Source organism: Orbicella faveolata, unplaced genomic scaffold, assembly GCF_042242905.1.
Source record: "Orbicella faveolata isolate gen_17 unplaced genomic scaffold, um_ofav_v1 contig_2, whole genome shotgun sequence".
Classification (NCBI taxonomy): Eukaryota; Metazoa; Cnidaria; class Anthozoa; order Scleractinia; family Merulinidae; genus Orbicella; species Orbicella faveolata.
In genome coordinates, this window is record NW_028301547.1 from 1,815,066 (window position 1) to 1,842,722 (window position 27,657).

General features: G+C 40.4%; 3 protein-coding genes across 5 annotated transcripts; 2 read left to right on the plus strand and 1 right to left on the minus strand.

Annotated features, from left to right (window-relative positions):
* The first annotated feature begins 1,841 nt into the window (after nucleotides 1-1,841).
* LOC110058316 (uncharacterized) lies at nucleotides 1,842-8,702 on the plus strand. 2 transcript variants are annotated; one of them, XM_089289087.1, is made up of 5 exons: nucleotides 1,842-2,142; nucleotides 2,872-3,116; nucleotides 3,739-5,518; nucleotides 6,428-6,654; nucleotides 7,627-8,702. In XM_089289087.1, exons 2-5 carry the CDS (start codon nucleotides 2,885-2,887, stop codon nucleotides 8,304-8,306), a joined length of 2,919 nt encoding a protein of 972 aa, XP_089145213.1. In that variant the 5' UTR covers nucleotides 1,842-2,142; nucleotides 2,872-2,884; the 3' UTR covers nucleotides 8,307-8,702. The 2 variants fall into 2 exon arrangements, with proteins under 2 accessions (XP_089145213.1, XP_020620613.2); XM_020764954.2 differs by having other exon boundaries at nucleotides 1,844-2,142; nucleotides 6,425-6,654.
* LOC110058315 (SCY1-like protein 2) lies at nucleotides 8,551-27,618 on the minus strand. Of its 2 annotated transcripts, none has more exons than XM_089289086.1 (19): nucleotides 27,123-27,618; nucleotides 26,273-26,430; nucleotides 25,798-25,897; nucleotides 25,113-25,157; nucleotides 24,760-24,906; nucleotides 24,012-24,227; nucleotides 23,405-23,521; nucleotides 22,683-22,808; nucleotides 21,958-22,134; nucleotides 21,301-21,423; nucleotides 20,981-21,094; nucleotides 20,350-20,482; nucleotides 19,373-19,491; nucleotides 14,401-14,501; nucleotides 13,829-13,941; nucleotides 12,937-12,995; nucleotides 12,162-12,311; nucleotides 11,477-12,068; nucleotides 8,551-10,019 (listed from the first exon to the last, which is right to left on the minus strand). In XM_089289086.1, the coding sequence occupies exons 1-19, from the start codon at nucleotides 27,354-27,356 to the stop codon at nucleotides 9,829-9,831; spliced, it is 3,015 nt and encodes a 1,004-aa protein (XP_089145212.1). In that variant the 5' UTR covers nucleotides 27,357-27,618; the 3' UTR covers nucleotides 8,551-9,828. The 2 variants fall into 2 exon arrangements, with proteins under 2 accessions (XP_089145212.1, XP_089145211.1); XM_089289085.1 differs by having other exon boundaries at nucleotides 12,937-13,001; nucleotides 27,123-27,617.
* Nucleotides 16,175-18,774, plus strand: LOC110058317 (BTB/POZ domain-containing protein 3-like). The gene has a single exon (XM_020764957.2). The coding sequence runs from the start codon at nucleotides 16,469-16,471 to the stop codon at nucleotides 17,846-17,848; it is 1,380 nt and encodes a 459-aa protein (XP_020620616.1). The 5' UTR covers nucleotides 16,175-16,468; the 3' UTR covers nucleotides 17,849-18,774.
* Nucleotides 27,619-27,657: the final 39 nt, after the last annotated feature.

Consider the following 27,657-nt stretch of genomic DNA (forward strand, 5'->3'; position numbering starts at 1 on the left):
CTTTAACGAGATCGCTATTTCGGGTTAAACTTGTTTTCAACCACTTTTTCGTTGGCCTGATTCTCAGACGGTCCAGGTCGTTCTCTCTAGAAGAGAGAATCGGGCTCCTTTTTCGTTGGAAGGTAGCCAAGGATCAAAAGAAAAACGAATAAGAGATACTTTCCGCTTTGATGCAGTTAGATACCTAGAATATTTTCAAGTTAGAGGCTTGAGATAAATGGCTAACCTTTGTAACCCGTGTAGCACTGAAAATCAATATATGTAACAGTTATAACTAAGTCGTCACTCAAGGGCGTAAAACGTTTGGTTCAAAGTCGCTAACTGGTTCTAATGTACCTGCTTCACCAGGGCTGCCTCGTCCCCAGTCGCCCGCGCAATAGTAAAAAATGAGGACAAACGCATAAACAAACTGACGTCAATTTGCCTTTTACAATAACAAGACCCCAAAATGGTCAAATGCCGGGAATAAATGAGGGGAAAAGACGGCGTAAACTTGCTGTAAAAAAAGATGAGTGAATTTCACTCAAAATGACGCGACCATTGTCAATAGCTTTCCTCTCTTTGATTGGCTACTTAAAAAAAGTCAATAAAATCTCAGTGGTTAAAAAGTTGACAGTTTGACAGCTGAAAGTTGAACTTGAAAGCTTACATAAATTAGAATTTTATCCGTCTGTACTCTTCAGCCCCGGCCAAACGATCGCAACATTTGAACGCAACATATCGCAACATTGTTGGGCGTAACATGTTGCGCGCGTTTGATCGAAATGCATAAGATGTTGTTTAGAAATCTTCCAACTTTATGGCAGCAACGTAACGCCCCTACGCTCCCACCCACGCCTGAAAGGCATATTTCAAACTCTCAGGTGATCTTCGGGTATTTTGTTGCCACGTTTACCTTGGACAACGGTTTTGTTGCTGGTGTCCAATTACACACCGCGTGGAGAGTGTCGCTGAGAGTGTCAAAACCAGTAAAGTTCGCCTTTCAAGTTTAACTGACGCCCTTATATACAAACCCCGATCCATCAGATACTCCGACAAACGGTGTTTGAGGATGACACCTTGCGAGTTAACCTCAAATCCCGTTTAACGTAGTCATGTCTAAAACCTGTATTTGTTTATTAATGTGCCGCTACCTATCCTTCGGATCAGAAAGTTATAGTGAAGCCGCAGATGAAAAGAAAGAAGCAAGGCTACGTTATTGTAAGTAAATATTGGTTTCATTTGCGTAACACAATTCCCATATCCCGAAATACGTGAGGTGATTTGACGACAATCAAAGGTAAAAGTATTCCTTGTGGAAATGTTCCCGAAGTGATAATGAAATAGATATTGCTGAATTATATATTTCGATGCTTTTTAAACAAATAAACAACGCTGTTTGAGAAAACAAATAAACAGCGATGTTTATAACAATAGGGGTAAACAAGAAAAAAAAGGCATATGTCGTGGAAAGATCACGAACGATTTTCAACAAAACCTATTAAAAGTATTTTAACTACCAACCAAGCTTCATAGTGTTCTATACGGAGCAATCGCCAGCAGGGTTAATTTACAGGATATTCAAACACGTTTTAAAGAATATTCAAACACGTTTTCTCTGTTCCACGCAACTATTTTCAATGACGATTCTTTTAAATAATATAGATTCTAACGCTACATGATATAGCCACCCTTCTGCCTGTACGCCTTGCGTGCCCGTCATTTCTTAAACTATCCTTTATTAGCTTAGGCAGCTTGTTGTATTCAAAGGATCCATAAACAAAATCAACTAAAAGTTGTCAGCGTCGAGCATGCTCGAAGTGGCCCCGCCCACTGGCATCTTTCACCCGCTGGCGCCCATTACAATACCAGTAAAACTTGCTGGTGGAGTATTCAACACAGTCGACAGGTCATAAGTCATTGAAAATCTGCTCACAGCTTCGAAAACAGCGATAAATAATCGCACGAAAAAATGAACGGCAAAAATACACTGAAAAACGCCTGCCATTAATTTGTTTCCCGTCAGGCAGGCAAGTTCACGTTCAATGGAATCTTTGAATTCTTGGTCCAAAGATTATTTACAGCCATTTGCTCCCTAGTGAGATCTGTGATTGCCTTGGAATACTGTTTGCTCAGGAAGTTTAAAAGAGCAGCCTGTTCCAGGTAAGTTTGTTTTCATTCAACCAACAATGAAGTTGAAATTTCCACCCTTATGAAACAAAAAGTCGAAGAGAAAATGTTTCCTTGCAATGCTGGTCTTTGCGCGTACAAAGAAAAACTCCTAATTGCGATCTAAACAAATCGAAAATTGATTAGAATTTAATTTTAATTTCCAGCTTCTTAACGTTACGTCATTTATAACCCAGTGTAAGTTATCGCAATAGGTTACTTCACTCCATCCAAGCTTTCTTATTTTTGTCAGTATACAACAATTCGAGTGTTTTTGAAAGGACTAATTCTCTATAACCTGACAAGATCAGATAAATCAATATTGTATTAGAACATAGCCCTCGGAAATACGTTTAAAGGCCAAATAGCTAAGAAAAATTATGACCCTATACTACGGCTTCTTAGTACATCTAGAGCTGTTCTAGAACACTTCAAAAGGTGAGAATGTTATGTTCAGTTTTACAGTATGTGTAGTTGATAATTTCTTATCGAAAGTAAATGATTTCTGTCATACATGTCTGCTTTCGAGTGAGATGTGATTTAAGTTGATTTAAACAAGTGTGCACTAACACACTTTTAGGGCTTCAAAACAGCCCTAAAATCTTTACAGCTGCCTTAAGGTGAAAGCTCGTAGATAGTTTAGAACTCGGGTTACAGGAAAATGAATAACTTTAGCCGGAAATGCTTTCGGTTGACTCATTTTTTTGATCAAACATTTTAAAGGTGTCGCTCCATTATGAAGCCACAAACGAAGCGCAGTTTCTGCCTGGGAGCATTTCTTGTCATTGTGACGCTGGTGGTGCTGTACTCATACTGTAATGGCAGTTCTGTTTGCTATACTTTTCCTCTTTTCAATGGACTGGAGCGAGACAGTTTGCAGGCTAAGCCGCCGGCGGAAATGGTAGTGACGTCAGTTATTGTGCAGACGAAGCAGCCGTTCGACATGGGAACGATTCAAAAGAATCAAGGTAGGGTTGTAGTTAACATCTACCATCATGTAGGCTCGATTACCAGCCGCTGTTCGGGAAAGGAGCTCACTCTCTTCTCGGGGAATGTAGACTGGACTCACGAGAGCGGCGGAAATCGAGCCTAGCAGGAAGGTCGAGTGCGAAGTAAAAAAACGAAAACGGGAAAAACGAAACAGAAAGAACTGTAGATATGGTTGGCTGCGCGAAAATCTCCAAAGCAGTCCTCTAGTGTTTGTGCGGCAGGTTAGGGCGCCGAAATTGAAATCCGGAGGTCGCGGGTTCAAGTCCCGCTCTGACCATTAAGCTGGAGTAGTTTCTCGGTAGACCATAGTTCAACTCCTCGGTCATGCTTGCAAATAGCCAACTGGTCTATCTGTCTCCCGCCAGTTGGGATTTTAAGCCTTTTGTGTTTACTTTAAATACTTCTTTCTTTCAGTTTAAGTGGCACGTCTGATAACTAGCTGTAGTCAGTGTAGCTTAGTGCATCGACCACCATAAGCATTAAACATTTAACATTTTTTTTCATTAACTTCTCCATTGATCCCCAGTCGTTTTGGGCAAGAACGGATTTTACAACTGTTTATAGCGCTGAAAATATATCATATCGTTAAAATTTCCATAGGAACCAACAAGGAAAAGCCTATGAAACTGAATGAACTGCACACGACAACAGCTCATGAGGTGGAACAGAACAAGGCTACTAATTTCTCTGGAATAGCTGAAAAACTTCATTTTCACCGCAACAGAACTTCGTTTGAAACATATTTGTTTGGTCATGTAGAGGAGAAAGATAACAAAACGCAGCCAAAGGAACCTCAAGAGATCACAAAACACCTCTTACCACCTTCCGACATCGTTGGAAAGGTTGCGGAAGAAATTCTGCGAAAAGCAAATATCTCCGAAGAGGAGGCTAACAGAGAACTTATTCGTGTCGAAAAAGTGGATGGATTTGTCGACAGGGAGAAGGAACACGGGAAAAGATTGAACCAGCACGAGCATTCGTTACTGGAGAAGGTGAAAGAGTCGAGGAGTGCTGGCGGGAAAAGTTCAGAGAGAAAACTGGTGCGAGTTGAAAGAGTTGACTTGACTGATGAAGACGAAGAGGAAGATCGACAACCAGAAAAACCGTTTAAACCAGCTTATGAACGATCGCAGGCTCAAGAAGGAGCGGCATCGTCAAGGCTGAAGCCAATGGGAATTAGTGAAGATTCTGAATTAGCACACGCAAGGCGATTTGGGAAAATAGTTGCGGTGAATACGACTTTAAACACTGATGTCTCGGCAGGAAAGCAAGAAGAAAATCGGTTTAATTCAGGGGTAAACAAAACGAAGGAAGCATCTGCAGTTACGCCTCCACCCTTCTTTGCCAAGTTTTTAAATGTCACTGCACAAGAAAGGGAAATGATGGATTTTCTTCACAACTATACTGAGAACAGCAAAGCGCTTCAGGAGAATGTGACCGTGAGAGAAGACAATAAGATGGCGCAAAGATTTGACATGCCATCTGCGCAGGCGCACGCTGATAAAGTCAACGTGCGTGGGAAAAGAAACCATAAGGAAGATGATTTACATAATACACTTCAACCCTTAATTGCCAAGTTACTGAATCTTACAAATAACAAGCAAGCTGGATCTGAAAATTTGGAAGAACCATTCAACTTAAGTAATATTCTTGGGAAGATTACCGAAGGTAATCATGATGTTGTAGCAAAAGACCAGCAAACTTCAGTCCCAGATAGCACCGCGCTATTAGTCAGATTTCTACAACAAGGTAGTCGCTACAGACCGCACATGCCCCAAAATGACACCGCTGTGCACGCAGACAAAGATGAGGATCAAATTGCTGATTCAAATAAACTGCAGTCACCTTCAGAAGGGGCTATAAACCTGAAGGAAACACTTCTACAACTCGCAAATCACATAGACTTGTCTAGGCATCATAATGATTCCAAAACAATATCAGACAATCGGGAGAAAAGTGCTGATTTGATGATGTTAAAGCTACTCTTGAACCAAAGTACTTTGCAAGATATCAGCGCTTTTAATTTGAGCCGCGTGCTAAAAGAAATCACGGGAAATTCCCTGCAGAGTAGTTTAAAGGCCCTGGAACCGATTAAAGTAAAGCGAGACGAAGATGGGGATGACCTGGGCTCTACTAGTGCCCAGTCTGACTTGAAGATATTTCGACCTGTTTCGGATAAACTGGGAACTAGCAAATCGGAGTTGGTTTTTAATACAGAGATAAAACCGAGCAACGCGTTGAAGAAAGAAGCAGATCTGGCTTCCGCGAATGAATCGTCAAATACGACGAACCTCCAACACTTGAGCACTAGAAATGATAATGCCTCGTTTTCGAGTGGAAGTGGCTCAGGGGAGTCTGGGGATGGAGAATCTAGGAAGAGGTTTGTCTGATTGGCTTACAAACATAACCTGGTCACATGTCACTTAGCCACAAACAAACAACATATATCATTGACATATTGACACGTTACTGTATAAAGTTCATCGATCCAGATTTCCTACATCACGACTTCATATTGAACGGTGTTTCCCTAACCGTTACGATTACTGAACTTTTCAGGTTGGGCGGGGGAGATTAATAAACGACCTAACCAAAGTTGATTTGATGTTTTCAGGCATTCAAAAGAATTTAGGTACGTTAGTGGTCAACAAGATTTATTTTTAACCATTTTTTATCAAAAAAGATATTAAAAATGGGTATGACCAAGCCTACCTATATAATTGATTGATTTTTCGACACCAGTTTTCAAACATAAAGGAAATTCCGCTCAGAAAAGGCACCACTCCTGTCTGCCTTAGAGGACAACAGAAATCGGCTCACTATGACAGAGATACATTTCAAGAACAATTCTTTAATCTTTTTTCTGTTGACATTGACTTTGAAGAGTGAACGTGTGTCTTCTTCTTAGTTTACTCGTGTTATTGTTTAGCAAGTGTAAAGTTAAGCTAAGTGACAGATTAGCAACGACAAATGACGTGTATGGAACTGTCCGCAAAGTATACGACCAGTTTTCAATCCAATCTCTGGCTGGTCAAGAATTTTTCACCTAATGTACATAAAAAATGGCCGTTGACCGGTCTGTTGTGCAAAGTGAAAAATGCAGGGTCCAACTCGAAATGTTCTTTCTAGAATCAATGGTGTTGGCCTTAGAATGGAAATCCTCCACAATAATGAAGCAACTGACGGTAACTGAACAACAGACCATTAACAGAAAAAAACCGTATTCATTTTGCATGAATATCCCTTGTGATATTTTCAAGCACACGTTCATATATTTTTGTTACAGTAGTGACTCTGAGAAGCGGGAGAATAGAAACGAGACAGCAAAGGAAAAATCGGAGAAGAAACATCAATCGAAACTTGGCAAAAATGGAATTTTGAAGTTTGACACTATCAGGTGCGATGCCTTGGATCCAAAAGTATTACTGTATAATCGTATTTTCAAGACAGGAAGTTCCACTACTGAATCGTTAATTATGAGCTCGAGTTCAAGAATGAATTACGCCTACAAAATAGGTAAGGGGTCGACCTTTGAACGCTAGAAAAGGGAAAGAACATCCTGTTTGTTCCGTTTACCCAGCAGAAGTTCAATAATGGTGGGTGTGGCTTTAACGAGACCTGTAACAAAACTGTGTTCGGTAACTGAAGCGTATAACCGACTAACGCAACACTCGTTTTAAAAATTTCTGCAATTTATCGTACTCACCCAACTCACTCACACAACATTCACTCCCTCACTTACTTGTATGTCCCGTCACACTTTTAAAAACTAAAATAACTTTGTGTATAGCTAATTAACTAATTAACTACTTTGTGATGGAACGCAACTGGTGGTAATCTGTTCTAACGGGAACTTACTTATATTTTAACTTTCTCCAATTAATTTTCCTACCCCCCACCTACTCCCCGATGACACCCCCATTTCCTTGGTGTTGGATATCAGATCAGTACTAGTGCCGGGGTGGGATGGCAGGGGCGAGTATCGCGATATCTTGACAGGAGATGGAGTTAAAACAGCAGCAACGAAGAGTTGACTTCGCTCCTATTTTCGAGTCCAAAACAATTTGTTTATTCCTGATTCTAATAAGAATAATAATTATACAATTAACTATTAAATTGGAAAGGGCCCGTCAGATCTGAGGAGGGAAGTAACATTGGTTCCGCCTTGTGCTATGAACTCTCGCACTAACCATAGTTAACAGAGGGAAATGGTTAAGAAACCGGGAGAAATTCTTTGTTGCAGGTTTTTTTGGCTATTTTGGGGGTTGACCCTTTGCAAAACGGCTGGCAAAATACAAAAGGTGGTTATGTGTTCGTACAACTAACCAATAGACGCATTGCGATTATGTATTTCATGCACAGTACAGGGTCAAGGACCCTCCAACATAAATCTTAGCCTGTTGGTTTGCTTCTTTGATGATTACCAGGCTTTTTAACCATTTTCCTCTATTAACTATGCACTAACTTATAACATTTCTCCCTTATAAGGAACAACAGAGGACTGGTATGACGAAGGCAAGTCCCACCCGTATCCGGGACTTATCATCAGAAAAGCCAACAAAAAACTCATCAAATATCCGCGCATGGCTTTCGTGGCGCACTTTTACTTTAGACGAAATCTCAATTTACCGCAGGCTCACACGTACATAAATCAAGTTAGGCATCCTGTGAGACGACTTGTGTCGCATTATCATTACATGAGGAGTACGAACCGGCCTGCTTATAGAATTAAAGAATTTCGAGCTTCTGGAGAACGCAACGAAACTCTGGAGAAATGTTTTAGATTGCAGCACAAGGGTTGCCAAAATAATGTCATGACAAGATTCTTCTGTGGGAGACATTTTTATTGCCGTAGAGGAAATGGCCGAGCGCTGCACAAAGCCATGAACAACATCAAGCGATTTTACGCTATTGTTGGTCTGCTAGAATATTACGACGTTTATCTTCAACTTCTCAACAAACGTTTACCAAAGTTCTTTCCGAAAATTTCCAACGAAGATATCGGCAGATTTAAGTACAATCCAAAATACAGTTTTGATAACATTTCTAAGGACCTCATTGCAGCTATCACGAGGGCAAACTGGGCTGATGTTAAGCTGTACTCATTTGTTAAGAAGCGCTTTTGGAAGCAAGCTAAGGCCTGCGAAATAAGAACGCTATCAAGTTAGTATCCAGAATTCCACGGGGTGCTAGTTTGCTTACTTGAGCCTTCACCGTTTGTGGTCAGCGAACAACGCACGGTCTGCCAACGAGCATCCGGTTACAAGACAGGACTCGGAAAGGATCAGAAGCGATTCGGGAGCCGACAGTGAAAGGCGGGTAGTATTGGGTTTTGACGGAGGTTTCTCGAACTCTTCTGTCGGTTTGAAGAGCTACATCAGTTCATCCAAACGAGCCCATTAATGAAATAGATTTTATTTTTGTACAAATTAACTTTATTTTCTCGTAAAACGGTAAATGTTAAATAAGAACAGCATCTTTTTGAACCGGATGGAAATTAAACTACGACCAAGCATTTTAAATGTACTGTAAAAAGATAAAATAAAAGATCATTTGCACATTAATCGCATAATGAATTAGTTTCATGCCATACAGCCTACACCTTAGTTTCTATGACCGTGCAAGGCTAATAGAGTCCAGACCTCTCTGAACCTAGAACCCATGAGGACTAGGCTCCACAGTATAGACATCTGGTGAAGAAGACTGGGTGAGAATGAATTGTAAGACATTCCTTCCAGTGCTGAATGATCATTCCTTTATTCTCATTATCCGTCTGTAGACAATGCATTGATCTTCTGACGAGAAATTAAAGGTTGATCAGCAGTCCATGGCAAGGTATAATGTCAGCTTACCAATCCTGTACTCAAGAGTCTAGAAGCACCTAAACGATACCTGGAATCTTCAACCCAGTCCCCGGTGCGCTTTTCCTCTTTTTAATATTTGAACGACGGCTTGAACGGAGAAAAGCTCCCCAGGACGAGATAAGGGGACTCTTGTACCCAGATCACTCGCCTTCATTTGCAAAGTGGGGTATAGGTACAAGATAAATTACAACTACACGAACACCAAACTCATAATAGCAAACAGTCTTTCAGTTTAAATAGTACTTTTGTATATTCTCTATCCTTATAATTTATTCTCTATTCTGACCGGTTGCATTAAGAAAGCAAAACGACAAGAATAAATAAGTTCCCTTAACAATTCACTTCCCAACTAGTAAAATTTGTAAAATTCTCGATTAACGTTCTCACAGTGAGATAAACCGCAAATTTGTCGCACACACAGGTCTTTTTTTACCATCCATCTCACTTTAAAGAGCGCAAAAAGTTTCAAATTCTAGCCCTATGTGAAACCTTGCCAGTTGCGGCAACATATTGCGCGAAGTGAAGTTCTGCCCTCGTTGCCCGTATTTCTTGGCCTCTATCGTGCTCATTACTCATTCAAATACTAAGCTTTCATCCTCATTATACATGTATAGGTTTCACACTGCGAGTGAAATAGTTCTAATCTGGCTTGGCCAGTAAAAACTCATTTACCTCGTCGATAAGCTCTACGTCCCGAATTTCAATAAGGAACGCAAATAAGAAAAGACCAAATATATTTACCGAGCTTTTCTAACTCGACGAATTTCATTTACTCTTTTTTACCCGTGACCTGTTTTTCCCTTTATGACAAAAGTGACTTCAGTTGTTAACCAAACAGATCTTGCAAGTCATTTCTATTGTTCATGGGTGTTTGATTCCTCGGAGCCTGGTACTGATATTGCTGGCTGCTCATTCCACCAATCAACGGCTGTTGTTGCATTGGAAACATCCCGGATGAAGACGTCATCATGCCTCCGCCATATTGCTGCGGAGCCATGGGCCTTGCTCCTCCAAAACCTAAAAAAAACCAGTAACATTAGCACTTGAAAGAACCCTCTATGAAAACAACTTCTGCTCAAATCAGAATGATAATCAATACACTTAAGTTTTGTCTGTACTTCGCTCATAATTGCAACATAAATTTGTAAAACTTTGTTCGTGCAACGTAAGACGTATGAATGTCACTAGGGACTTTAAGCAGCGGGAACGCGGACGGCGACGGGGACGCCGAAACCTGTGAGAAGGCTGGGGAGAGAACGCCGTTGTGGCGGGAATTCACAAACATTAAGCGGCACCGTCGGAAACCGCGGTTTCCGCACTGAAAGCTTATTGACATAATCGATATTCGTCCTCTGTTTATCAAGATGAACTAGGATCACTTTATTGAAAGAAGTTCGCAATCAACTCTTGATAATCCACGATGAAGGTGTGTTAAACGATCACGAACTTCTACTCTTGTACGATTTAAACCGGTCTAATGATTCCTTTCCTGATTTTAACTTCGATGGTTTGAAGACGACGAGTGCTGGTCTGAATTTCGCTTCCACAAACGCAACTTGCCCCTTCTCGCTGAGTTGTACAATGAAGTAAACGAACTTGTTATCAGCAGATGTTTAATCAGACTGGCGCGACAAAATAGTGTGCTGACTGATAAAGATCTAAGTAAACCACTGATCTTACGACTGAAAATGGAAACAGCTACGCAAGTTTTAATGGTGTCTACCCTTTTAAATGTGTTAGAATCTCACCATCATGAGCCACCATCATTTGACATTTGAGTACTTCTCGAAAGGAAAAATTTCGATTGAAATTCATGTAAGTTGTCTTTATTTACATTAGCTTTCAAAAAGATATTTCACGGTACTCACATGTTCGCCGACTGGCTTGAGTTCGCTTCAGATTTCTCGACGTTTCTTTAAAATGAAATATCTCACATAACAAGAGAAAACAAGCATTAAAGTTCCTCGAAATTAGTAACACGGGTTATTTAGCGTTGACACAGCAGAGGAAACGAAAGCGAAAACTCACGTTTTCAGACAACGCGAAATGAGCTTCACTCACGTCGGGCCCGAACGCAGAACGTCAACTTGTTTTCCGCCAGTCATGCGCAGTGGACTTTTTGGCTTTTCCCTGATCTTATGGCGTTCCCGTCGCCGTCCGCGTTGTCTTTGCTTAAAGTCCCTACTGTCTCCTTCGCAACCCTGATTTGGGTGTCACGCAACGCTTCAAATAAGGATAATGTCATCTAGTTGATTATATCCTTAATTATCATCACTCGTATGTATGGCAGTGTCTTGTAAGGAGAAATAAGATGTTGACGATAAGAGGAAATGTAAAGATTTTTACAATTAAACGTTTTCAGGGAACATTTGTGATTACAAGAGTTGAAGCAGAATTCAACAGCTACTTCTCCCTTGCACTCGATTTGGAGTGACAGTCATCCCCTACCCACTCCTCCCTGTCCCAAAACGTACCTGGATTCATTCCTGGATTCATTCCAGCCTGCATTCCCGCTTGCTGTGACTGCAAAGCATTCATAGAAGGTTTATTCTTGTTCTGTAAATGTCCTAACTCGGGCGCGAATAGCGAGTCCAGTGCGGTGGATCCACTCCCGCTTTTAGTTTGATTTCCCGCAGACAATCCCGCAGAGGGATACCGCGGTGAAGAACCCACGGGATTCATCCCGAATGATCCCGACATTGTCAGGGTTTTACTTGACAGTCCAGTCATACCAGAGTTCATACCGGAAGTTGATAATCCCGCCATGCCAGAGTTCATACCGGAAGTTGATAATCCCGCCATGCCAGAGTTCATACCGGAAGTTGATAATCCTGTCATGCCAGTGTTCATGCTGGACATGCCTGTATACCCAGTCATTCCAGAACCCATTCCGGTATTGCCCGAATTTACCCCCGCCATTCCGTAAGAAGATGTAGACAAGCCCATCGAAGAACCAAAACTGGAGGTGCCAGGATGCGAGATGGAAGAGGTGACCAAAGATTGAGGGGGCCGAGAGGGCGCAGAAAATGAGGATCCTGATACCATAGGCTTTTTCGTAGGTGTGGACTTTAAGACGAGAAAATCAGAATCAAGAAAATTAGCGATAGAAAGTAAACATAAACAGCGTTTGATAAAAAGCGCAGAGGAACTGTAACACACCTTTTGTTGCGTTGTTCGGTTTGTTTGGCCATCCTGTTTCTGTTTCGAAGGCTGCAGCATTGAAAATTCGTCGACACCCAACAAATCTCCGTTAAGAGAAGCGCCTTTTGAAGGCGCAGGATTCTCCGGTAATCCAAACGTTCTGTTGAACTAGAGAAAGAGCGAGACGTTTAAAAACTAACTATGGTCACTGCACGGCAGCAGATAACGAGCGTGCAAGCCATGAAAGTGGATTCATTAACGTTTAGATCGCATAAATCCCGTGATAAATTTAAACATCAATGAACTAAAATAATGCGAAGAACGTATCCCTTGTTTGACAAAAAAAAAAAAAAAAGCAGGAGAGGCATGCCAAAATAGCCCAGTTTCGAGTTCGCCATGACCGCTGAATAAAAACACTGAGAACGCATTTGCACAGGGTTAGCCTCGACGTAAAAAAATATCCACAAATACCGGCGGGAAGGTGCCACAAATTTGAAAATTAAACAATACACAGAGCTGTAAACCGGTCATTTTCTCGCTGGAATTTGTGAATATTTTACTTTAGGTCGAGGCTAACCCTGTGCAAATGCGTTCTCAGTGCTTTTAATCAGCGGTCATGGCGAACTCGAAACTGGACTATTAGAACAGCAATTTGCAGCCCATTAGTCGGATGTGAACTGAGCATTTTAGAGTCTTCACAAGACCGACGGCTGGGGACTGAGATTAAAGTTTTATACAGCTGTTTATAAATGCTCCCCAAATAAAGAAGCCAATAATTGAGAACTCTACCTACCTCCGCGGATTTTGTCGCCCCGGCAGAAATTGATGAAGATGACGAACTACCACTGCTACCTGTCTCTTTGACCGAAAGAAAAGTTTCAGTCGATGAGAAAGTTAAAATTTAACCACAGGGAGAAAGAAGTCGCATTCGAAATCGTGACTTGGTTCGTCACGCAACTAGGTCTATCCAGATGGCGCCAAAAAGTGGTCAAAACATGGCAAAAAAGCGCTCAAATAGTGCTCGATTTCTATAAAAAGTGCTTGAAATTTAGAAATAGTGCACGAAAGTTGCTCGCAGTTACGTTTATTATTTTTTTATTTCCTAGCAGATGTTTATACACATTCCTAGTTTTATCAAACTTGTAACTCGATTTTCTAATATACTGAGGTGACAATAAAGTATAACAACGTTTGCCGAACAAAAACTCAAAAACAACAGTCAGCCAGTCAGGCGACAAGGTACTATTATCATAATTCATGATAATAGTATTACTCGGCTTTACTTAGAACGTTTCAAACACAAAATATTGCATTTAACATTTGGAAAAATGTGAAAAATGTGCTGAAACGTTTCCCAAAAAGCTAAAAAAATCCTCAAATTCTGCTGAAAAGTCAATTAAGTGCTCAAGAGTGCTGGGAATGTAAAATAGTGCTCCAAATACAAAAGAATGGAGAAAAAAAGCCCAGACCAATCGGGACAGGCCTACACGCAACGCTTCTCCCCCACCCCCCCCCCCCCCCGAAAACCACCGACTACGATGAGGATTGCGTGACGACGTAGAAAAAAGAAAATGCTGTGAAATGTATAGACATTCATTAAACTACATTGCATCGGTGCGGATTTTCTAGAATCAGTGGACAATTTAACGAGACGATGATTACGATTAAAAAGAACTCAATCTTACCTGTGCCCGTGTGCTCGGTTCCAGGACTCCCGCCCATGAGTTTGTCTATCTTATTCATCAGATCGTCCATAGCTTTGGCTTCTTGCACCTCTTGGACAAATTTTAAAGAGGATCTGCCGACAAGTAAAGGGCAAGTTGCACATATAGTGTACGCCTGTGCAAAGCTTAGGGGCGGACCATTATTTTTTTAAAAGGGGGAAGGGAGGAGGGTTTGAGCAAGTTTCCGGGGAATGATATTTTTTTCTCACCTTTAGGTTGTGAATGATTTTTTAGGGGTGGGCAATGGCTTGTGGAATGATTTTATCTTTAAGTCAAACACTGGACCTCAATAGTAGAAAGCACTTGCTCGATTTTTTTTTTCCATGGTTCCCCTTGAACGATTTTTTTTTTATCAGACGTTTTTGCTGTACATGAATTTTTTTTTGAAATTGCCCAAGCCCCCTTCAAAAAATAATGGTCCATCCCTTACTAACTGAAAAATGAGGAACATTATGGATGGAAGGGAAGACAGATGTTGAGGGAGAAAAGTGGAAGTGAAAGAGAGAAAGAGACTGAGAAAGTGAGTTTCTTACTTGGTCTGTTCTTGCATCTTGCCGAGTTGCTCTAGCTTTGTGCGATGTTCAGTTTCCACACGTTTCACCATGTCGTTGATTAGTTTCATGTACTGACCAAACTAGACAGAAAGATGAAATTATCAGCAAGATTCACCACAGACAACCTCAATTGCTCGTATCCTCATTGTTGTCTTTTACGCAAGCGGATCACAACCTACGTCACAAGTATCGACAACCGTTTCCGCCGGAAGTCAAATTTCGATTTTGCTTCTTCGAAACTAATGTTGAAACTGCAATTAGATATATACAAGATATTGCACAACTCTTTTACTTTCGAGTGGTAAAAACAGTATTTTACGAACGAGCGCAGCGAGTGAGTAAAACATTGTTTTTAACACGAGAAAATAAAATTCTTATCTTTCGCGCCTCTGCGTAATTTTCTTTTTATTATATAGACAAACTGACTGATTGAACAAAAAGAAGCCGGGAAATGACGTCATTGACATCCTCACTAGTGAAGGATGTAGCCTGCGAACAGGCTCCCCGCGAGGAAGAATAAAAAATTCGGCGAGAGAGGAAATGAAGAATTCGGAGAGCGAAGCAATCGGAGCGGGACAGGACAGATCATGATACCAGATGGCATCATGAAACGGCGGCATCCTTAGAATGTCTACAGGATCCCTCGCTTCGTTCGGGCTCGCCGGGAGCCTGTTCGGGAGTCTGTTTATTGCTGGTTTTCAGTGTCACGCAATTCAAAATAGATCAAAATAAAAATCAAAACCGGTCAATAGATAAAGTCCAGAATCTGGGAAATGAAAGAAGGTAAATATGCAAAGACTCTCGCCAAAATTCTGGTCACAGCAATTTTTCTTATGCGAGATATGCGGAGAAATTTTTTACCCAAATTTATAGAGATTTGTATGGAGACGCCATGTTGGTGCCCACCCGTATGGGCACCAACATGGCGGCCGGAAACCAACAGAAACATCTGTCACTGAGTTTTGCTACAAAAGCGTAAGTTTATCCGTCGAGGAACTCTAAAACATTAAAATAATACTTTTTCTAAGACATGAACTGTTCAGATAGCCAAGTTTCCCGAAATAAGTCACTTTTTTAACCATCATGACAGCTCTCTAGGCCGCCATGTAAATGCCGCGTCACGCAAAAGCTTAGAAATTCAAGCGTAGTGTATCACACAATCAAGAACCCATTCGGAGCGAAAATTTGTATGAATATTAGTTTTCAGCTGCTCTTATACATCATTTAAGTAAAATCTCAGGAAGATCAATAGTTTTGTGGTTCGAATTTTAGTGACGTCATGTGAAAACCAGCTATTATTATCTCTTTTGGTACTTTTAATACTATCTTAGTAAACTACTATCTTCAGGTTTCCTTCAATTCAAAGAAAACCCCGTCAGACAGGAATAGGGAAGTAACTAATCGTTTGGTATGCCAAAAAAAAAAAAAAAAAGAAAAGAAACATCTTCAGGTTTCCTTCCTTAGGGAAGTAGCTACTCGTTTAGTACACCAAAAAAAAAAAAACCTTTGGTTCATCTATAACTTCTTGAAAAATCAGGAAACAGTTGCGCGGTGACATGCTGTCACGCCTTTTAATGAGAAAAACGGAAGTATTTTTGTCGCGCCTATAGGAACACGTTTGGGTATGGCGTGTTGTCTTTGACGAGTTCTCAGAAGGTCAATAAACCAATAAAGATACTGATGTTGTAACTTAATGCATCGTTTAAAACCTTAGCTACCTGAGATATTCCTAAAACTAAAAGACAATATTGTTACGCACGGATGAAGCAAGCGTATGTGCTGCTGTATGTGGCACCTACAATGACGTGCGATAACCTCCATTACGAACGCACACCATGACGTCATTGTTTAGTTTACTTGCAATGACGATTGCACGTGGAAGTCTCGAGATTTTGACATATGCCCCAAGGACATATGATCAACTGCACGTTGAATGCAGATCACGGATTGTATATCCGAACTAAACCAGACATCAACCAGACGACACCGTTGAGCCTACGGCAACGCTGGTAACTCATTTAACAATTTCCGAACAAAGGAGCAATCCATGGCAAGCAATTTTAAAGAAGCCTCGAAAACAGAAAGGATCTTCATGGCGGCCTCTATTAAAGAGCGAAATAAATCAATGGTAAACAACAGTCTGCTAAGCGATGTCACGTTTGTCGTACAAGATAACTGGAGCAATAAGGAAATAACAGTATACGCTCATAAATACGTGCTATCGATCGCTAGTCCAGTGTTCTTCGCAATGTTTTACGGCGCTATGGCCTCGGATGGGCCACAACGAATACGGCTTCCTGACTGCGATGGTGACAGTTTGAAGGAATTTCTCAGTTTCGTTTACTGTGACGAGGTACACATCTCTGAAGAAAACGTAGTGCAGTTGCTGTACTTAGCCAAGAAGTACATGGTGCCTTCACTGCACGAGAAGACAAGACAGAAGTTACGTAATATGATCAATGTCGCCAACGTTTTCGACTTCTTGCCGTCGATTCTTCAACTAGACGAAGACGAGCTCGCTGAGCGATGCTGGAAGATCATCGACTTCGACACAGAGCAGGCAATAAACTCTGAGGCGTTCTGCGATATTGACAGAGATGTGCTGGAACAACTCCTAGAACGCGACGAGCTAACGATCAGGGAAGTGGACCTGTTTCGAAGAGTGTTAGACTGGGCTAGGTCACGAGAGAAACCACAGGAAAGAGAAGGCAAAGAAATCCACATCCGTGATGTCCTTGGAGAGAAAGTAATCCATCTAATGCGTTTCCCAACGATGTCTTTTATTGAATTTAACGGGCTGGTTTCAAATTCCGGGGTACTGACTGAAAACGAACAAGACACGTTGGCTCACTTTTATCACGGGTTTCGTCAAGAACCCCCCAAGGGATTCTCTGAGAGGTTCCCTAGGGGTCAAATGTTCCGATGTAACAGATTCTCCTGGGTTTCTCCTCCAGAGGCACCAGTAATGCCGATTGATAAATCATTGCAAGACACGCATAAGAGATGGAACTACGTGACAGGCTTGGTGGATAGCGTGACATTTTCCGTCCAGGTACCCATCATCATTTGCGGCATACGTCTGTTCGGCAACAAAGATGCTTCCTATTATGTGAAGTTGAGTATTTTCCAAGTATCAGGCTCCGTTAGCATGCCATTTACAACGGAGGGGAATTTTCAAAGCGAAGACATGACAGAGGAATATTACGGCTTTGATGTGCCTGTTTATCCTCCATATTACTTGAAAAACAACTCTAATGTTATAGTGCAAGTTAAGATGCGCGGACCAGAATCTTACTTTGGAGTTGGAGGCAATCTATCACTGGATTGCGAGGGAGTGAGATTTCACTTTCTAAACAAGCGAAGCCCTAATGGTACAACTGCAATGAGCGGTCAGTTTGCAGAGATTTTATTCAAAACAGATTTGTAGTCGTTCTTCCTTACTATAACACACGAAGGACAGTACTGGCCGGAAATGCAACCCAAACCGAAATAGTTTCGGTAGCATCAATCCTAGATGAAAGTAGTTGGGACAAACCATGTTAGAAATGCCGCGTTTTTCCAGCTAAAATTTAAGGAAAAAATAACTGCTTTTCAACATTGGGGGGGGGGGGGGGGGGCAACTTGCTTGGTGTCCCAACATTTCCATCTGGGATTGATGATTAAAGCAACAACGGCTATTTATTACTTAGCCGAAAATTCTGGAAACTCCAGTTGGCAGTGAAACCTCCCGTGGGAGGTTCCCGTCTTTTCCAAATTAGAACGAAACGACCACTTATTTCTGAGCTTTCAGGCGCGCTCGGGAACGACTGGAACCACCAGCTGCCTTACTGGGGAGACTTTGTACCTTTCTTCTGCTTTGTTTCCAGGCCTTTTGCATGAGGACACCCGCTCGGTTTTTGTTGATATCTTCGGTGAAAATGAACTGTGAGCGTAATCTCTTCCGGTTTATCGGATAGTTTTGGTAAAACCTTTACTATTTTCAAAGAAGTACCCAATTAAGTTTAATTTAGCCATGTATTGAAAGTTATTTGAACCAGTTCCGGCCAAAAATTCAGTGAAATCTATTTTTTTTACTTTCAAGAGTATTTTTGTACATATGTCATAATATTTATTAGTGCGCTTATATCGTTACTCTTTGTTATGTCTTGTTATGAAACGATCATGCAACTTGAAGGCAGCTGACACTGGACTTCAACTCAGTTTTCTTTTCAAGGTTTTCATTTACTGCAAAACGTATTTTGTAATCTATAAGTCTGCACTTTGGTGTAAAATAATGAGAAAGTAAAGGTTATATTATATTATTACATTGTTAAGAAACTACAGTGGTAAGTAAAGATAACAAGAAACTAAAAACATTTCAATCTGTTTGGATTGCTTTTCTCGTGCTTGTCGAAGGTTGAATATTTGTAGTATCCTGCACTTTTGTACGATTAGACAAGTGGTGGACCATTTATCTTTGGGGGGTGGAGGATGGGTGATTTGGTAGAGACATGATTTTCTTTAATCCTGTCATTCACTAGGAATTTTTTTTTTCTCGGGACGTCTGTGTGCATGATATTTTTTTCTCCACATAACATGCTTTTCTGCGGGCTCACTAAAGGTACGTAAATATATTTTTTTGTGGCAAGTATGCTTGCAGGATATATTTTTTCCCAAAGCAACCTCTCCCCCCTCTCCCCGCAAAAAAAGTAAAATGGTCCACCGCTTACGTGTTTTTGCTTTACCCGCGCTTGCAAATGGTTACACGCGTTACTACTTTCCCACGCTTGCCAACGGTTACAATCATTGTTGCTTTCCTGCGCTCTCCAACGGTTACATTTTTTTTGGTTTTTCCCGCGCTTTCCAGCGGTTACACGTAGTTACTTTTCCCGCGGCGCTTGCCATGATGACCAATGATCAGTGCTGAGTTAAAGAGAATTTTAGTATCCTGTAAATAAGTAAGAACAGTCACCTGAGAAAGGTTAAGTCCCGGCTCCACAGCCAAGGGAAACAGAAACGGAATCGCTTTTGTCGCCAAATAATCCTTGTCCATACCAAGCTTCTTGTGAATCATCGTTTGCTTAAAAATACCTGATAAGTGGAAACAAATTTGATTTAAAATTCTAACATACATGTATACCAGAGACATACGGAATACATGGCACATATTTTGTCCCGTGTCCTCTGTATTCCAAAACAGAACAATTATTCCGCAATGCTACAGCTGTTAAGACAACAAAAAGACAAAAAGTTTCCAAGAGGCTGTTGCGCCGTTGCGAAGGATCTCGAAGGGCACTGAGTAAATTATACAAGTAAAACATACTCAGCTGATTATCAACACGATGTTCGGAATGGTAAATTAACCGCCGAAGCCAATTTAGAAAGCTGAAGTTTCAAACAGGGATGGCGCAGTAGTGAAAGCGCTCGCCTCCCACCAATGTGGACCGGCGTCAAATGTGGGTTGAGTTTGCTGTTGGTTGTCTTATTGCCTAGAGGGTTTTTCTCTGGGTACTCCGGTTTTCCTCCCCCCACAAGAACCAAATTCCTACTTGACTGATTTGACCAGTATAGAGAACTTGCAAGAGAAAACCAGCTAAGGCTGCAGTGGCTTCCTCTCTAATCATTGTACTTTATTTATTTAGTATTATTCGCAGAGCTAACGCTACAGACTTCTGTTTCATGTGCACTTCAGGGCCGGGTTGTTCGAAAGCCGGTTAACGCTAACCCAGGATTAAAGGTTAACCGAAGAATCAATTCTCCTTGTATAAAAATGATTTTCACTTCTCTTATGATTTGTGTAGTTTGGGATTACTCAAGCTCGAAACTGAAGGCTAAACAATGTAAACAGAATACCTCACCGAAAAGTTACAAAACTGAAATCAAAATTCTCGCTCATCCTGGGTTAGCTTAAGCGGTCTTTGATCAACCCGACCCAGTCTTTTAACCTACCTAGGATTGCCATTAGTGTGGGCGGCTCTCTGGAAGGAATCTGATTCATGAGTGGGATGATGTCATCCAATACTGCATATTTATCAAGATGTTCCAGCATCTTCCCTAGACACACCAGCGCGTTCACTCGAATCTACAAACAATAACCGGCAATCTTAACTATCGTAAGCTTGGTAGAGAGTCTCAATGGGGTTAAGTGGCTTTCACAGCTAATGGTTAATATTTTGGTTTTTTTACGGCTAACATTTGTTCCTCACGGTAATCTGTGCTAGTTCTGTGTTTTGTGTAGAGTTATAAAATCACAGTCTTACGCATGCGTTTTCTTACAGGCGTGTATTTTCATGCTCTACAATAGAGACTGTTTATAGTGGATGTACAATGCATACTTAGTAGATACACAACATTTTAAACTGACACAGGAACAACTTGGAAAATGTCAAGTACATAATGTGTCGAGCGTATTGAAATTTTGCCAGCTGACAGAAACCTTCAATTGCTGCTGTCAGGATTTTTTTTTTTATCAAAAGTGGCGTCTTCTACTTCTTAAATTTATGTGGAGTTTCAGTTTCTCATTTTTGCTGATTGGTTTAATATCGCACATTAGCGATCAAACTTCAATTGTTTCACTTACACTCAAAGATGTCGTCTGAAGACAGAGGTTCTTGATCCGCGGAATGATGGAGTTTTTCATGGCTGAGTAGTCAATCATGTTTGAAAATGACGGAATGATGCTTAATACCATTTCCTAAAAAGAAAACGAACAAATGGACAGTTGTAAGAAGTCACTATGCATTAAAACTTCATGCATAACCACATCATTTCGCTCATGAGATGGCTCAGAAAGAGCTCAATCCCCCAAGAGGGTGAAACATATCTATTCTTTATGTTCTGATAAACAATAAGCTTTTTCTAAGGAAGAGATACCAGAAAGAATCCCAGTTGTAACTGTACCTGTAGCTGTACATCAGCAGCCTCCAGTGCCTTACAGACCATGGGCAGCACATGATCCCTTACATCATCCTTTGGTGTTTTAGCTAGTAGTATGTCCATCTTCTGAAGGAAGATGATCACCACCTGAAAAAAAAAACACACACACACAGATACAATGACTATCTCACCACCTATGGGTACATAAACTTTGTATTACAATTTAAGTCTTACTCTTCTTGAAGGAATGAGTTGCATTGACTCATGCTGAGTTTTGATGACTCGACAACATTCCCCCTAATTTTTTCAGGCGATATTGTAAGTCAAGTTGACTTCTTGAATTAACAATTTGTTCATCTGGTGTCATTTCCACCTTTCCTGTACCCAAGTATGTCAACTTTTGGTAAGGATAGTCCATGGATTTCACAACATGACTTCTACTAAGACAACTCATGTTTACACACAAATGATTCAACTCACTTTGTGTGTATCAGACACGTGTGTCTTGATCATACTCGTACAATGTGAAAATCACCTTGCTGATACAGATTTCAATGAGCTGGGCAAAATTCAAGCCTATTCCTGATCTCAACTTGGATCCCATTCTTTAGACAGATGAAATCTACTGATACATGTATAACATTAGAAAGTAAAAAAAGATAACCCGAGAAAACAACCAACCTGAATTGGGTCTTGTATCTTGAAAACAGGCTTTAATTCTGGAAGAATGAGATCACAAAACTCTTGCGCAGTGCAGTCTTCGGCAATCAGAAGCACATTAGGCAGGACAAATGGTATCATCTGATGATTACTGAATTCCAAACACAACTGGGGCAACACTCTTTGGATAATGACACGCTGAGGAAAAATTAGAATGTGTGAAGCATCTCATAGTGACACAGACTTCTTCTAATAGCAAGTATGAGGAAATGGTGGCATGTGAAAGCTAACTCTTCAAGTTAATGACTAAGTGCTTATGTTAAGTATATGCACCTCTGTGGCAACAAGCACCCTAATTTGTTTACATTGTAGCACCATCAGAGTATGTTGAGATCATCTGTAACTCAATGTCTGCACCTCATTCCAACATTACCAAAGAACTGCTGTTCTTTAAGTGTACTATCTCCTAGTTTCATGTGAGAGCAAAATTCTGCCAGATGAAAAATCTCTCTGTGAAAAGAGATAGTCATCCAGCCATCCCATCCCATAAGTGCCCTATCTCTCATAACTGCCCTTCTTTACACTCCCAAAATAAGTTCCATGGGCAACAAAGGGAATCATTACAGCCATAACTGTTGTATATCATGTGTAACAACCTGTAGAAGATGATGATTAGTAAAAATTATTCAGCTGCTGAATAAATGCAGTCCAAATTAAATAATGTTAATACACATTGTTGTCCATACCTTTGGTAGTTTTGACATGACTTTGTAAAGACCCCTAAAGAACTGTGACTTGGCCATATCGTCTCGCTGTACTAATGAGTCCAGGTATTGTAATGTCATGGCTGCCACATTCTCAAAGAAAGATATCTGAAAGATGAGCATTGAAATTTATCAGTCAGTGACAGATAAAAACATCTTAACTATCGACACCTTGAAGACTTGCACCACATAACAAACAACTTAACAGATGAAGTCGCTGTTCTACAGATTTTATTTCAATGGTCACATACTAAGGATCCCTACCAAAGTTTCCTGGAGTCATTGCACTGAACACAATGAAATGACCCCAGCCATAATCATTGCATTGTGGGTATTTAGACACCTCACTCTCACAGTCCGTCTCTCCACCTGGGTTTAAACCATCCAGGAGGGATAGGCCTCCCCCCCCCCCCCAGCTGTATGGACCAATTGGCCCAACAAAGACTTAGCCGTTACATAGTGGAGTGACATATAGCAACAAAAAAATCATGAACTGTTACAGGGCATGTCACAGTCAAAGCAAGCTGAAAAGTAGCACAAGCAAAGGGATATGTTGTAGGAATATGTCCCTACAACACGTTCCCTTGTGTGAGCTACATATCACACATGGGATTGCACAATGACATGCAAGTAATACCATTATCATAGGTCTGCAATACGTACGAAGTGTTATTGCTACATAGCTTGCATGTCTACATTTGTACCTTGGACATCATGTGAACGTCTGGTCTAAGTGTGGTGGTGATGCTGAGTAAATTTCTGACATGCTCTTGAACTTCTTTTGGAACAGAACCGAGCGGTGTTGAACTGTTCCTTGACATCTGCAGCAACAAGACATTGCAATATTATAAGGTGTCAAAATATGTGAGGAATTTAAAGGTCAACATTAGGGCTTCAGTTAGATGGCATCACTTTAAACACAAAAAGCTACACATAAATGTGAACACTGAACAATGATTTATCACGATGTAACTGTGAACTAGAAGCTCTCAAGACATGAGTAGTATCCAGCAAGCTAACCATTCCACAGTTCATTACTGTTGGCTCCTTAATTAAGTCTCCAGTGACAGGCACACACAGTAGAGACTCTGAACAAGAAGCCCTTAAATAGCCAATAAAATCAGAAGGTGTATCATAATAAGTCTTCAGGGGAAGCCATTCATATGAAAATGTGTTCTGCATACAATTTCATTTTCATGCAAATCAAACTCATTTTCATATAAACATTTTTGCACAAGGACTTGTTTTGAAATATAGGCACAAGGTAAGTTTTAAAAAGACTATTGACTTTAACTAAATTATTGAGATTACCTGTTCTACATTTCTTTTGAACGCAGTCATGTTGTTGTCACAGTCGAAGGGTGGCCTTCCTTTGTTGTAGATGGAATAGATGAGAACCCCAAAGGAAAACATGTCGCTTGACAAGTCACATGACCTGGACAAGATATATTCTGGGGCAGCATAATTGAGATCAGGCTGCGCCCATGGCCAGAGGCGGGGTTCCCACTGTCCGGCATTATAAGCGGACTGAAGAACAGATCACATAGGCCAAATATTAGTACAGTCAGTTGAAACTCCGCTTGTAAGTAGAGTTTAGTATTATTAGTGGTGTAAGAAACCCACATTGCAAGTAATGTAGGTAAAGTATTGTAAGTACTAGGTTATTGTTACTTGTGTATTTATTAGCATTAATAGATAGATGTAAGCAATTTACAGGCAGCTTTCGACACACGTCTCTGAAATGAAAGACAAACTTTGTCTCGAGCAGGATTCAAACCTGCACCTCCCCGCAAACTAGTCGGGCGTGACATCCACTACACCATTGGGGCAACCACACTGCATACATGCAAATTACTGTGATGAGTAGATTGAGCTTGGCCAACCCAAGGGACATTTTTTTTTTTCGAGACATCTGTGTGTTTCATGGCTAAATCCCCAATTGGGGTTAGATAACAGTAGAAAAATCATTATTATTATTATTTTTAAAATAATTTCTTTACGGCAATATTTATTATGTATTGAACGTTGAAACTCTGAAGAAAATTGTAATGACTGATACCTGTCCATCGATGACAACTGGTGTGGAACTGAAGAAGAGCCCAGCAATTTTCCACTGACCATTCTTTGTGATGACTATCATTTCAGGTGCAAGGGTTGCTTGAAGAATCTTTGCATCATTGTGAAGGAAAGTTAAACCTTCCACAAGCTGCTCAAAATATGACAACAATAAATAACACCATTACCAAAAGTGCAAAATGTTTTACCAGTGTGAAAGAAAACATCAAACAAAACAACAGTGGCGCAAGCAGTATTTGTTTCCATTTACAAGTTGGCCTACTTGAAAATTTTGACCAAAGTCACGGAGCATGTCTATGCTTTGCTTACGCATCCTATTATTAATACAAGACAAACCTGATATAATCCATAGACCCTTTCAACATCATAAAGTTCAAAGGTCTGTAATAAGAGCAGACGGAATTGTCATGTACTACATGCTTGCACAATGCATAGCAAACATTGAATACTTAAACAAACAAACAAAACAGCTATGTTATAGCTATATGATATAAAAGTACCAGTGAAAAGTACACGACTGCATTTACCTGTGATAATTTGTATTTCACCCCATCAAAGAGAGGGCATGCCAAATTTTTAGTGAAATTTTACCCTGCAGCAAGGATGAGATTTTGCTGAGTCCCAATAGGTACCGCAAATTTCCTTTTGGGTGGTAATATCATGCAGGTCATGTGAGAAATATAATATTGTTTATCAAAAGATTTTGTCAAAGAAGTGACCCACATAAAATATATATACTGTACCCAGGTGTTGTAAGAGTTTTGAGACTCTCTCTGACTTTTTAGAACATGCTCATTAAGAGTGCACAATTAGAATGTAAGTCAATAGTCAAATGTCACAATAAAATTAAAAATTATATTGCACAATATTGTTGTGACATGTGTGAATAAAGGGGCCAGAGAAACTTGTATTGATAAGAGGGTTATTTTGTTGTTTGGTTGATTGGGTTTCTTTTGAAGGTTACATGTATCTATGTTTGAATTTATGTATGTGGATGTCTGTAAAGCATCATCTGCCTAACCTTGAAATCATTAGGAGGAGGAGATGGCATGTTGTCGTGTTTTCCCAGCAAATTTGCCAGGCTTGCAAATATTGGTTCAGTGGCAAAGGCTAAGCAATCCCTGGAAACAAGAGAAAAAAAGCAGGAGAAATCATTTGTCAGAGCAGCTATAAATTTAAGTTCAAAATATATACAACCCTTTCAGAACTGAGTCAGAGCTCTATCACAGTTATTAAACTAATGCAAATGAAAACCTAATTTTATGATTCTGAACATGTGGTATAGTATAGATACCAATGAAGGGTATCAAGCAGTACTTTAAATGGAATGCTGATAGCTGTCAATGGTTTGCAACAAAAGAAAATTTGAAACCTTTCCATTATTTTTTAACTTGGGATCCTTTGATTAATACAGCTGCCACATATTATCTGACACCCCAACGGTGGAGGAGGAAATTACTGTAAGGCCTGAAAGTAACTGATTATCCGTGTCTTACTTGGATTCTTCCAAAGGATGCTGAACAACCAACAGTCGTGGATGTCTAAGTCTTGTAAGCTGCACTGGTCCTTTTTTCATTGTCTCCATTACAATATCTCTGTCTCGTTTGTCTACTTTATCCAGAAGCTTCTTTTCAAAAACAACCAGGGAGACTTCCTAATGGAAATCAAAAACAGGAATAAATCAAAAAAGGTTGTTGGAAATTATCACATTATATGATATAACCACCTCACGGAAGCTTAAGAAATTATTGATATAATGGTTAATATGTTGCCTGTTGTGTATAGTTTCGGCTTTGAAGGAAAAGTTGGCAGAGTACCAAGGGGGGAGATGAATAGGGAGGGGGTTTAAAAAAGGGGAGTAGTTTAGTAAATTTCTTGCTCCAAAAAGTGGTGGGGTAGAGGAATTATGGTATACTGTTATGCAACATTGGTGTCCAAATTGTGTTGCATCAACAGTTGTCATACACGAAATTTATTAAAAATCATTCTTTAAAATCACTGCACCATGCATGCTAATATCAGTTATGAAAGACTAAGTTCTATATCCAAGTTAATTCATCGAACATGTAACTATTGCTAAGCAACACCTGAGTGATTTACAACAATGTGTTAAGAAGTGCTGGTTTAAAACAAAAGTACTTGAAGTTGCGACTATTATTAATTGATGAAAAGTTTGGTAACCTACGTCACAAAACCTGCAACCTTTAAATTAGAGAGCCGACTTTCGACAAAACATGTAAATAAACCCGGAACTTAACCAAATAAGACAAGAAATTAAAAAAGCCACGGGTTTACATAAAAACAGATTTAAATACAATAAGTGAATAAAGGGTATCAAATCCATACCTGACCGGTTGTTCGCTTTTTTCCTTCGTATATTTTCCACGCTAAATTGGGGCCAAGGCTTGCTACATGCTTGCCAACGTCAAAGTCTTTAGTCAAGGGGTTCCCAATCAACGAACCCACAGCGCCGACTGCACTTACAGTCGCAGAAACAGCTGTGACGGTGGCGTTCTTTGCCGCACTTTTGAGCCGATCAAACATTGCGGCTGAGTAGCTAGTGACTTTGTTAAGATCCATGATAATTCGTGGCGGGTTCTAACAAACTGAAGTCCGTACGCGACACGTATAAAATCAAGAAAGCTCTTGTCTAAAGCATTTTGTAGAATAGAAACGTTTTCATGTGTGACAATGATTAATGGTGATAGTTTCTGGAAGAAAACCCCGTTCCTCTTCGAGTTAAGCTGGTTTGGAAACTTCTGTGAATAAAAATATTTCTACAAATCCAAGACAACTGAGTCGCCATCTTTGATTTTTCGAGCTGTCACGTACACGCATGCTCCAGATTCTGTTTTACTATCGCCAGGCCTCCAAGGAAACA